At 38.3% G+C, this 13,635-nt stretch overlaps 1 protein-coding gene across 1 annotated transcript in view; it reads left to right on the forward strand.

Annotated features, from left to right (window-relative positions):
- FRK (fyn related Src family tyrosine kinase) overlaps nt 1-13,635 on the forward strand; it is a 56,963-nt gene that overhangs the window by 12,643 nt on the left and 30,685 nt on the right. The window contains exon 2 of the mRNA XM_009460504.2: nt 11,386-11,507. Within this exon, the coding sequence (XP_009458779.1) occupies nt 11,386-11,507 (122 nt within the window). The remainder of the gene's footprint in view (nt 1-11,385; nt 11,508-13,635) is intronic.

A 13,635-nucleotide genomic window follows, 5' to 3' on the forward strand; every position in this document is an offset into this window, starting at 1 on the left:
GATTTATTTATGAAGATTTCCGCAAATTAGCTCTATCAGATTGTGATTTGGTTGCTGGTTTACTATCTTTTGTTCCTATTGTGCAGTGAAACCAGTATTGGGTGAGCTATGCTAATTTACAGAGCTTGTGCAGTTGGTCTTGTAATACTATGCCTACAGGAGAAATAGTCACTTCCCAGTCATTACAGAGTGCAAGAGGAGCCACAGGTGCAATGGTTTGTCATCCAGAAGCAGACTCAGAGCAAATTAATTTCTGTGTTTGCAGCACAGTCAACTGCTATTATCAAGTACTGAAAAATTAATGTATTATTATGCATAATCCCTTACAACAGAATCACATGACTGTACAGTTATGGCCTACTGAAGTACTTACTAAAGTTTATACACAACGTGTCATGGATTTTTTAGACTAATGCTCAAGTAATCTTTGTGTTTATGTTTACAAGACAGTAAATTTGTTCTAGACTGTAAGAGGAAATGCCTACCTCTGTGGTGGGTTTTACCACACTTACTCACTGTTGAACATTACCTTATCCAAACAATCCCACGCAGTTACTTACTGTAAAAGTCCCTAAAGCCCTGGCAGGCCCTTTCTTTAGGGCACAGCTTATTATTTCTAACAAAAACAATGGAGTAACACAAAACAAAGATATTTCTTAGACCAAAACAGACTTTAGAGGTTCAGAGTCCTTTTTGACACATCTGCTGCCCTCTTCTCACAAGCTAATAATCTCCTGCAGTTTTTTCAGCCGGCCTCCCCCGGTGATTTGTTAGTGCAACCTGGGGCTCCTTTTGGGTCTCAGGTATACACAAGGTCAGCCTGCCAGGGTAGATGGGTGTTTCACATGTTTGCTACGGTTACAATGCAGTCATTGAAGTTGTGTGGAGTAAGCTACTGTTCAGTGTTAGAGTCAAGTTTCTGGTGAGCAGTAAGATTGAAACCATTTTTTTTTAAAGGCACTATGCAATATAAGTGTGGCGAATCTGGTCCTTGAGTCTAGAAGTATAAAGCTTTTTTTCTGGCAATAACCTGCAATTTCCCATTTTGCTAAAAAGAAATGGTAGCAAAGGTTCTGCCTAATTTTGGTGGTAGCTCATACACGTCCAGTCCCAAAAGGATTACCTCAGTTGTAACAGCGGTACGTTCTCCAAATTACTGTATGTAAGCATCTATGTACATTATATATTCCAGCAAAATAGCGGCTATGATATTTTAGAGACATAGATCTAAATTTCCTTGTTTTAACTAAAGAGCTCCTGTTTCGTGAATGAATGTATCACTTGTGTCCTAGTGCTCACATTCTTATGGGAAGAGGGAAAGGAAAAATGGCTCCCTTCTCCTGGAAGAAAGAAGCAGTGATGTTGCTCCAGAGTCCTTCATTTTAGTTTTTATCAAATCAAAATATTTAATATGGCTTGAAACAAAATGAAGGGTATTTCTTGGTTGTATCTTGTTTTCAGATACCTTAATCCTTTCTGAACAAAATTAAAAGAAAAAATGCTATATTTTGATGGAAACTCCATTTGAAAACAGAAATAAAAAAACCCTTAAATTTGAAAATTTTTCAAATTGAGTACCTTCACAAGTTAAACTATAATATTTTATTTCAAAAATATATGGAGAAATATAACATAATTTTCTTTCTCTTTTTTTTGCTTCTATGTCTCTTCCGTTATCACCTCTTATATTCTGCCATCTCACCAACAAAACTCTCTCAAGTCTAACATAAATTTAGTATTTATGGAAAACCGCCAACCAGTCAGCTATAATCTGTTGACAAGAACGTTAGCAAAATGTTATCCAAAAGCCAAGAGCAAAATGGGATCTGTTATTTTCCAAAACTATGTATTTCGCATTGTAATGGTTATTTAAAGAAAAATCGCTGTTAATCTCAAAATATGGAAAATACAGTGGAACTTACAGTGTGTTGCTACAGACAGCCTGCCACTTTCAAACATACAGGCAGACTTCTACATACATACATACCAAAAACTAATGCTGCTCCGTCATTTTGATAGATCTCTGCTGTTTACATAGTTTAGAAATGAGCCTTTAGTTTCTCCCAGCTATTCACATGTTCTATGTTTTCCCTTGTGGAAAGAAAAACAGACTTATTCCACCCACTGTCATTATGAAAAGACTCAGAAGCTCCAGGTCCCACACACAATGCATGCGGATAGTCTTCATTTTATTTTGTGATAAATGATTCATCAACAAGGATCTGAGCAATATACATGACTCAGATCTTTACTTATGAAGCAAATTCATTGTGGTTGTGAAAGGTTAAGTGTGCTGCCCTACATAACCATCCCTGAAAACCTGAATTTCTAGTTTCACTTGGAGGAAACTAGTTTCTGATTATGGTAAATAAGTAATCAGAACTGAGCTGTGTCGCTATACATGTACATTTTAAATGGTTTTTTTTTGTTTTTTTTTTTCCCAAGTATTGTCCAAATCAGGTACATTCTGCAATGTGTTAAGATTTTAACTGATTTACTTATGTAGATACAGAAGGCTATTGTTACCTAAACATTTTTTTAAAGACTTGGTCTGACTCACTTGTTGCTGACGGTACTTTGGTGAGTAAGGTTTAAACCAGAACATTTAGCGGTGACCTCTAGTCAATAAATATATGATGAAAATAAATGTTATTCTCTTGGCAAGTACAAAATGAGTGATGTGATGAACTAAGAAAGGGAAAGGGTAAAGATCTGTAGAGAGCAATCCTTACAGTGAGAGTTAGTCTGTGAAACTGGTTCAAGAGATAGTCTGTGAAATTGTTTCCCCAAAGACCTGTTTCTGCCAAAGACATGCCCTGCAGGAGCAGGATAAGCTGGAAACCAGCATTTGCTGAGCAGGTGCAGCAGCTCAGGCAGCAGCAGGTTATAGCCCCTGGGCAATAAACGCAGTCCTCAGTTTTGTCTTCTCTTTATTTTCTCTTCGTCATTGACTGTTAGCTCTGACTTTCTCCCTTCTCTCCTCCATTTGCTTGATAATATTCTATGGTCCTCTCTGTTTTGAATTTTTACTGTCCTGTTTTCTCCCTCCCTCCTGCAGTGTCCTATGCATTCCTTTATCAGTAGCTTTAAATTCCTTCCTCTCAAATTTTATCCTTGTCCCATGCATCCTGCAGTATGTGATAATAAATGACAATGAGAGATAGACAGCATTAAAAACAACCCCAGGCTAGCCTGTAGAAGGAAGTAAGGAGGAAGGGCTCTGTTTCCAAAGGACCTGAAACCCAATCTTAGGTTTTCCAGCCTCTACACAGTGGAAGTCTGCAAGCCCTCGAGGAATCCTGGACCTTTCATTATGTAGATTCTTGTGCCATATCTGGGAAGGCTTGTGTTTTTGAAAACTCTCATGAAAGGAACCTTTTGCAAGTTTTCATCTTCATGGTTTAGCCTGACTACAGATTTTTCTGTTGGTGCTTTGTTTTGTTTTGTTTTTTTCAATGCCGCCATCGGGTTCACTGTAGACTATAAAGGGAAAATTGAAGCAGTCAGTGCTCATCTCCCACGCTCTCCTTCACATACTCAATTCATCATTTGTAAAGCACATCTGTTTCTTAACTATGTTATATCTGGAAGGCTTTCATCTTTGCAGTGATATTTCCTAATTTCTTGATATGTCAGCTCTTGGAGAAACGATACTACTTCATTAGTCTTATAATTAAGGCAGCCTAATATTTTCTATCAGAAGAGCTTGTTTAGTTGCTTGTAATTTTTCCAGGCTTTACGTGATTGTATATGCCTTTTCCAGGGTTGATACCAGGCACAAGCTGCCTTTTTCTCTCCCTGAAAGCAAAAAGCGTGGCTCAGAAAAATACGAGAAATCCTTTGTGCATGTACTTTGGAGGGAAGGCTTGATATTTGGTAGAGGAGATTGCTATATTAAAAGTGTGTGCTTTTTTGCTGTCTAAGAAAACTTTGCTTCAAACTAACCAAGACTTTGAAAATAAAATTGCACTTTATACTTGGTAACCAAACATATTCGTTAGAATTTGTCAGCTGCATCCTGTATTTTTGATATTTTGGGAAAACCCAGCAAGTGTTTGGAGCCTTCCTCTCAGCACAGAGAGGACGTGCTGGTGGCGCCCTTGGTAAACTTCTGTCCCTGCTTCTACACTAATGTTTACCCGCAGCAGACTGCAAACCTGGCATGGATTAAAAGCTGGCTCAGCAGCCCTCTTTGTCCTGCATGGATGACGGCAGCGAAGAGTGGTGCACGCAAGCCTGTTCAGGTTTCCATGTGCTGAGTAAGGGCAGTGATCACAGGATGGTCATATGATGAAAGTAGTTGAATAAGACCCTGGAGGATCTCTCCCTCTCTCTTTCTCTCTCTTTAGCTTTCCATGCATCTTTCCTTGTCTTCTGTGACATAGAAGTTAGCAGCTATTGCTCTCTGAATAAACTACTACATACTGTACAAGGCTAAATTTCCTGAAAGGTAGACCCTAGGCATTTCAAATTGGACATCCAAAATTAGTAGAAAATGCTTATAATAATGTCTTATTGTCTTAGTCCCTTTCTATGATGTTCCTCCACTGCAAAAAATATTTTACAAGCAAAAGTGCCACAAAAAGAATTTAATGAATATTTGTAAAGCATTTGGATATTATAGTCATGAACACTATAATAGGGGCTGCTAGGAAATTAGCCATTCATGTAATTTTATAACTTGTGTTGAGAGTAGAGACTAAACAATGTACGGTAAATAAACTCTATCTGCACAATGACAAAACAAAATAGAGGGTAACTATTCAGCGTGCAGCATTTGTATTAACACTGTAGGAAGCAGTAGATGTGGCCATGTAATTAAAGATGGTATCATACTGGATTTTCCTGAAAATGGCTGAGTGGAAGCCGTGAAAGTGATATTAATATTGCCATCTTCTGGTTTTGGGGTTCTTGACTTTGCAGCTACAGCTTTCTATGGCTGTAGATTTTAAGGCATTTAAAATGTAAAATTTATATACTGTGGAAGCTTTTCTTTATTTGTTTTAGCTATTGCTCAAGCTTTCTGCATTCCAGAAGAAACTGAGATATATTTGGCTTCAATATATACAATATCTATTTTTCTTTTTCCTCACCCAAGCCTTTTGCTCTAATTGCAGTAATTCTTTGCTCTCCTTAGTCTAGCAAATTTTTTATTCTCCTCATAGCCTAGCACTACATACACAGTTAACACAATCCAGTTAATCTACTGGAGGGCCAGCTAACCTGTCCATCATCATCATCATCATTTCTTCTGTAATGGAGAGTTCTGGTTGGGAATCACAGGAATTGCAGCAAATTCTCTCAGCTGCTGAGATTTAGCAGTCTCATGAGATTTACCTTAACATGAGAGGGTAAATCCCAGTTGCAAGCACTTATGAAAAATGAGAGGTGAAATGCCCTCATGCCACAAAGTACTGATCCAGGATAGGATCATGATGTCCATTTTAACGTCTTCAGTGTTTTTGAAAATAAATTTCATGTGACTGATTTCCTGCTATTTCTTCTGTTATGCCTCCACACTCTTTGAATGATCTTGCCCTGTAGTCCTTCTCAGCAATTTTTCTCCCCTTTCCTCCTCCCTCATTCCTATTTTAATAATCATGGTTTCTATATGTGGCTATACCTTACAGCCCTCAGGATTTTCCCTTTTAGTTGGGCATTCACAAAATTCAGAATATGTCACGGACCTCTGCCTTTAGCCTTATCTTACCTCCAGTGTCCTGCAACTTGAACGAGAAACTGAAATAATTCCCCCTCATCCCATCTACAGCTAGTTATTAAAGCAAATTCAGTCACTTCAGATATGACGTTGTGGAGCTAATTCTGACTTTGCTTCTGTACGTATTAAATCTAAGTAAAGACAGGATAAAAATGGGAAGCTGGGCTCTGGTGAGCCCTAATGGAAATTAATGATGTAGTCAAAACTTCCACATCATTTTCTGTGCTGGTCTTCAGTGTGGATAACAAAAGAGCAGTGAGGGATCTGCTGAGATTTCCAAGAAGGCCAAAGATTGTAGCTGTTAATTCAGAGCTGGTGTTTGGCTTGGTGATGAAGATCTTATCCACACCTCAAAGGGGGATGCACAGTGTCCTTAATCGTGAGTTTAGAGTTTCTGTTGGAGTAGGGCTTCAAAGGGGCTGCCCATGGAAAAGATATGCTGCCAAAAAATGTCTCCAGTAACAGATTTTTCACCTGGACCATGTTTGGGGATCTTTGGCTGTAGTTCCTCCAATGCAAAAGCAAGAGGCTGGGTCAGGAGAAAGGCAAATACTAGAGCTGCTGCTGGAGGGGGATGGCACAGTGGCCACGTAAGAAACGTTGAGGCTGCAGAGAGATTTGTCCTGTTAGGACTTTTGTGTCTGGCCCAAGGCAAGGGGTCCCCTCCATGGGACTTAGCCCATGCCTTGTTGCTTGTTCATTTGGCATGACTGAGGATTTTTGGCAGAAGTCAGCCCATGCCTAGGGTTAGGATTAAGAGAAAGGTGAAGCCTAGAGCTCCAGTGTTACTATGGCTGCTGAGGGACTGCCCAAGGAAGATCAAAGCTGCAGAAAGACTTGTCCTTTGAGAAGTTTTTCACGTGGCCTATGGCTGGGAGGTCTTTGGCTAAGGCTCAAACCAGGTTTACAGTTAACTTTAGGGCTTGGATTAGTTTTAGGGTTAGGAAGGTGACAAACCCTAGAGCTCCAGTTTGAATAAAGCTGCAAAGGTCTGCCCAAGAAAAGCTGAGTCTAGAGAAAGACATGTTTTGTCCGGCCCATGACTGTGGGGCTTTGACTAAGGCTCACCATACACCTTGCACTAGAGCTAGGAGTTAGTGTGTTTGGGACTTAGAGACCAAGCATAAAGCTCCGGTGTAAGAGGGGAGCGGAGGGCTGTAAACAGGGCTGCCCAAGGAATGGTAGGCTGCCAAGAAAATGTTTCCCCTATGAGCTTTTTCATCTGGACCATGGCTGGAAACCCTTTTGTTTGGGTTTAACTCTGGGTGTTGGATAAAGTTAATTTCAGGAGAGAAAAAGATCCTGTAGTTCCCAGATTAGCTGAGATCCCCTGTTAAATCTTCAATCTCTACCTTGAATGAGTGCATTGCACTGATGACAGTGATATGATCAGAAGGGGAGATTACATTAATGGGAGGGAACAGAATGGAAGGGAAGAAACCTCATTTTGCATACTCTTTGTCGGGTGGGGATATTTGTGGTTTTTTTGTTTTTCCACTGGGGTTTTATCTTCTTCTAGGCATGTTGCCAGGCACTGGAAACTTTGCCAGTGGTATAGCATTGCAGAACTTTGCCTCCCTATCTTTCTTTCCTTTAGTGATATTGTCAACGGCTATGTGGCATGCAATACCTTTGGCCCATGTTACTCTTCCTGTCTTCCACCAGATTAAAAGTTCCTGCTATAAAGAAAAAAGTGCAGAAGTAGAACTAACTATTTTTATTTTAGTGGATTTTTATGTAGCAAAGCACAGGGAGACACAAAACAGAGTCAGGTAAATGGGGCTTTGACATTTAGACAGACATCAGCAGTGCACTGCAACCTGGAGGACAGAGGGCTTCTGAGCAAAGGTGATGATGGAGCCAAGTAAGGCCATCAACTTCTGTTGAACTCATGACTCCATTTTGATTCAAGCAGGACTGAATGGGGAGGCAGAGGTGAGCATAGATGACATGATCTCTGTTTCTTAGAAAAATTGGCCCTTCAAGAATAACCACCAGCATTCACCTTGATGAAGATACATCCTTTCCTTTGCTGGAAGAAAAGGATCATAGGACAGGAGTACGGGTCTCAGCAATGATACTGTCACAGTCAGGGAACATCCCATGACAAAGTCTGCTATGATACATGTGTCCATCAGCTGTTGATCCTGTGGTCAAAAACGTGCCAACAGAATTGATGACCAATAGAGAGGGGATCACTATGCTCTGAATGACCACAACAAACCTCACTGTACTCTAGGATTGGGCACCATCTGTGCCAAGTAAGGACTATGTTTGTTATGGACCCACATGAAGGTCATCTTTTCTGTCCCCAAAGTCTTCTTATATATGGTGGCCAGAGGTGACCTGGAAGTAGCCTAGAATTTTTAATGAAGGGGTTCCTGAGAGCTGTGAATGATGGTGGAAACAAGGGATTTTGAGGAAGCTGCTAGAAACAATCCTCAAAAAGCAGATCAGGCATCCTACACTGAAAAGGGAGAAAGAGTGGGGTGTTGGATGCAGTGCTGGCCAAGAAAGCATATTCCTTGGTCTTACTGACAGAAGAGCACTACTGCTGTGCCTACCAGACAGGTCCTGCTAGAAATGGAAAGTTATGCCCAAGTCTGAATGCACTCATTTGTGTCATACCTGGTAATCTGCTGATCCTGCATTGATAATCGTGACCCAAAGTGATCTGGCTGAGAGCTGAAGTTCAGAGTAAAACTGTGCATGAATTGCTGATTCAACCTTCTCCTGAACAGTCTAGTGCCAATATAGCACACTGAAGTCAGAGAAAGTGCTAGTTAAGTAACTTGTGCAATGGATGGTGCTTGATGTTTTAGTCCTGTTTTTCCAAGTGCTCTGTTTCAAAATCTCCATCTAACTTTGAGCTATAAACCCCAAATATTTCCTGAGGATTGGGTATTGTTTTGGTCTGACCTTCCTATCCCACAAAACAATATCTTATGGTGAGCAATTACTTTGATTCATTATTACTCCTTAGAGTACTTTTTCCTCTAAAATACAAACTTTTGGATGAAGTAAAATATTAAGCCTTTTGAAGCATAATTTCAATTACTAGAGATTGGAATAAGCCCTTCACGCTTTATAAAAAGAATTTAAACTTCCATTTATAATGGAAATAGTACTTTAAATTCAGATGTGCTTTTGTTAAAAAAAGTGAATAACAAATTACATTATTTGCTTTGAGGTTAAGGGGTTATTTTTTCGAAACCGGTATTGCTTTTGGTACTGTATGATTATTATTGCAAACCCAGTGCCTTTGAACTAGAAGTCCCATATTCAAATGCTATTAAAAGTAATTTTCATTATATTTTTCTGAAACATTTTGATCAGATCATATAAAGTCAGACAAATGAGGTAATATACAATATGTGTCCACTTTTCACTCTCCATAATAATCACTTCTGTTACACTTACCTTCTCAAATACTGCTGCTCTAATTAGCTTATTTTGCAAGTCAGGGTCTTTTTAACTGCTAAGTTTATCTGGAGTCAGAACTTACATATTACATATCTCCCATATGATCTTTAATGGTAAATTCATACTGATTTAAATGAAGTTTTTCCAACCTAAGAAAAATCAACATATCATTTGAAATATTTTGAAGTCAAAGGAACAGATACATATGCCTAACTTATGTTGTTTTTTTCCAAAATTGTATTTTGTATTGTAGACATGATCTTACATACACAAGTGTAATGCTGCTTTAGATTGTATCTCCCAAATAAACCAACAATTTCCTCTCATTGCATACATTGTATTACTGCTCATGTTTTCAGCTTTAGCAATATGACCTGCTAGCAGTGTATGTACAAATACTGGATCATGTAAAGACTATGCTTTTGACTATCCAGAACATAAAATTCAGCCTTGCTAATTGGAAGCTCTTTTGGCTTTGGTACAAAATGAAATCCTTTTGAGAGGATGCTACCCAATTAAACACTTTTTCTTATATACTCTTACGAGAGTCGGTCACTTTGGGCATTACTAAGTGATATCTTATAATTCAAGAGAAAAATATCAGTTCAATTTTTTTTCAGGTCATATAGTTTATTAGTTATCAGATGTTATTCTCAGAGCAGTTGTATTTAGAAATTTCAGAAAGGTTCTAATTCAGTTTTTAGGGTAGACAAATTTTCTTTGGGACTTGAATAGACTTGAACTTGTACTCTGTCCTCTCATTCCTTTGATGAGAACCTCAATCAAGGATTTGAACATTTATTGATTGCTTAATTTTCTACAGTCTAATTAATGAATTAATTTAATTAATTAGTTGAATTGACATGTTTAGCTAATTAAAATTATTACTAACACATTCCAGCTTTCTAATGAGATCCCTTTCCTTGCCAAATATGTATCAAGGCCTATTTTATCCAAATAATCTTCAAGTCCGAGGACAGGAATGCAGTCTGGAATATCTGGATTTCATTTCTTTTGTTAACAGAGCATATTCAGCGTAGGTTAGCACCATCTGTATTTTCCTCCTTTTGTTTCATCTTTATTCATACAAAACCATTTTTCATTCCTCATGCTTGCTCAGCCAAGGTGTCACCCAATATTCTCATTTATTTCCTCCATTCCTCCTGGTGATTACAAGCCTTACAGATACTAAAGTAGTTTGTTGATGACTCCTTCTGTACTTTTCACTAATAATTGACAAATCAAGTAGTTAGCTGAATAGGCAACTTATTTGTGGTACAATACATTGATTTATCTTAAAAGCTTGCATAATAGGTTTAGGTATGATTAATTTAAAAGGCGTTCCCCTATAAGTATGTGGCATATTTCTGATAACTATTTGTCACCATTTGCTTCAAATAAGGGGTGGAGCTAATCTTGGAAAGAGCTTTTTGTGTTTGTTGGATGGAAGGTGAATGCTGCCCCAGTTGAAAATGCTGACTCATCTCAGTCTTATTTCCATTTAATTTACACTCAGCACAAACCAGAAAAAGAGCTAAATAGTACCCTCAGAGGAGCAAACTGAAACTATTTGCTGAACAAGTCCTTGTAAGCTACAGGGTTTAGTAAGAGAGGAAAAATATGTTTTAAAAGATGTAGATAGGAGTAGATTGTTACAGAACAGGGATGTTGAAATATTTGTTGTGACTTGAGGGACATACTGGTTTCGTCTAACAGCAGAAGAGCTGAAAAATTTCCAGTAACTCATTTGAGATACTGACGTGGCAGTGGAATGGGGAAGGCTGCAGGGTGGCTTACCTCTTGGAACCTGAGAACCCTTCTGCAGTTTCGGGGATCTTTGACTTTTAAGATGTCAGGATGTTAGCACATACCTGCACCTCTGTGTAGTTCAAGAGGCATCAATGGACTTGGCATCAATTTCTGCCACAGCAGCCTTGCCAAATTTCTTCGCGAATTTTCCCTGGGACAAGGCCAGTCTGTCACTTCTGAATTCTGATTCCCTTGAAATCAGTGGGACTTCCCATCAGCAGCAAAATCCAGATTTTACTCAAATGTGTAAGCAATATTTTCTAGCAATAAATTTGTTGTGTGGTTCTTGTTGGCTTTTTTCCCCCATGCTATTGGAATTTAATTAGCATAGCACAGATTATCTTTTAGTAAATATGCAGCATGTTTATAAAAGCTAAATTGTCTTCCTGGTATGTTTCACTGACTGGTAAAATGAATGTTTTTTATTTGTTCAGATGGTTTTTTGGCCCAATCAAACGAGCAGATGCCGAGAGACAACTGTCATACCCTGGAAACCAGGCAGGAGCCTTCCTAATTCGAGAAAGTGAAAGTCTAAAAGGCGAATACTCACTTTCAGGTATATTCTAGTTTTTCATCTTAAGCAATGTTTTAAAAATTTCTCAGGTGATCTGGACTTTTTTATTTTTGAAAACGATAAACTGTGGGCATGAAAATGAAATTAAGTTCATGATAATATTTCTTTCCCAGGAGATATATAAAGAAAACTTGGCAAGAGTCATTTGGGTTTTTACTAACATTTATTTTGTAGGCTTTGCTTATTAATATGCTCAGAACAGAAATTAACTTCCTTATGCTTAGCACTTCTAGTGTGCCAGCTGCCTTAAAATAGAAACTATTTTCATGATTAAAATGCCAAAAAATACATTACAGTTGTACACTACTGTTCTGATTAGTACACAAAATAAAAATTAAACCATGTTGGCAGTTATCTGCAGTTTAAGAAAATGAGATTTCTGCTAGAGCACACCCTTAGGTTTATATTTATTTGTTTTCAGGCAGGGTCAAAGTGATAGGAAGGTCTTCCAAGCTCTACTTCAGAATCAGTCATATTTCATTGAAAAGTTAGTTGTAAACATCAATAAAAAGTTAGATTTATGATGATTATGCGTTTTGAAATGTATTTAAAGTCCTTTATTTGAATCTGAAAGTGTCCTTATTTGATAATAATTTTACTTACTCACTTATATGTACATGTCATCTTTTTCATGTCGTAGGTATTTGCCATATTAGATAGTAAACATAATTGTTCATTGATTGTTTTCCGTGAACGTTTTCTATCAAACTTGTCATACAAGTGTGAGACAAGAGTATAATGTTGTCCCTGACATGACAGGGCTATACACCCAAACTTCCTAATGTGCTCTACCTATATAGTTCCACATGCCAGTGAAGACTCTTGATGTTTGTGAATAAACCGTAAGTTGTCACGTGCAGAATTACATCAGAAAAATGAGAGGCATCTTGTGCATAAACAAATTCTTTCATATTGACGCCTCTTCTGCCTGGATGTTTATGCATCAGTCATCTTCTGAGCATTACACAGAAACACATTAAGCAGGTTAATGAACTTTTGACACAATCTTGGTTTCTCCTTTTGAATCATAAGGAAAGGGTATATACCTGCAACGTCTTGTGGTAATGGGAGGGTTGCTTTTAATTGCCAAGACAAAAAAGTATATGTTGCCTGTGGAGTGAAATACAGGGAAGTTTATGAAATAAATATGATACTTACAGTTCTGGGAGAGTTCATTCCATAGTCTTCAGTTTTCCCTCAAGGAAGTTTGCTCTTGCCAAGAAGCTGTGATAAGAAAACTAACAACAGCAATGAATCAGACTGCTCCCAAACTGTGACTGAACTGACCCCTCTGTGTGCACCCTTTTATCCAAATACTGTATTACAGCTGCAAACCTTTCAAAATGCTTTACCTCTATATGCCAACTTATCCCTGGCTTACATGGTTTCAGCTACCTTCAAGTGTTCTTAATCAGTGAACTGATTTCATCCAAGGACTGGGCTGGACCAATAACAGCGTGGTGTTATGCAGGGAAGGATAGATAGGCCTGTATTAAGTGCTTAATGCTGGCACTTGAATACAGGACACCTTACTAAAAATCAATGAAAAATCTTGTGCTTGTGCACCTAGGGCTGGAAATGCAATTTCTTTTTGTTATTCTCCAACTGTAGCCTTGTAGGACAGATTCAAAATCTTAATTCTTCACCCTGCATCCTGTCTACTTCTCTAATAGGAAGGCAGCAGTACTTTATTTAAACTATGAAGTACTGCAGAGAAAAAGCCAAGAGAATGAAAATAAATATTAGGCCAGCATTTGTAGTAGGATGAGAACATCTTTTCATGCTGCTGTTTAATTTTTTCCTTACAAATCATGGATAGAAGCTATATTCTATCTGATTTGGTATATTTGATTCAATTGTAAAAGCTAGCGGTAGACATTTTTCGGGTTTCTGTACAAGCTTATTTAGGAACAGGAGATTTGATGATGGGTGATAACAGCAAGATATGAAAGCACCAGTGTGGATTTCTTCCATGCTGGTTTGTTTGATGAAAGAAGGGAAAAGTGGCACTGAAGAACATAATATACGTGAAGGCAAGGCTCCAGCTACAGGAGCCAGCCCTCCTTCACACACAAACATGGGTTGTCCTCTAAGCATATATGCATGTATA

This window comes from Nipponia nippon, unplaced genomic scaffold (assembly GCF_047370975.1).
Source record: "Nipponia nippon isolate SJK-2023a ecotype South Korea unplaced genomic scaffold, ASM4737097v1 scaffold_4, whole genome shotgun sequence".
Classification (NCBI taxonomy): domain Eukaryota; kingdom Metazoa; phylum Chordata; class Aves; order Pelecaniformes; family Threskiornithidae; genus Nipponia; species Nipponia nippon.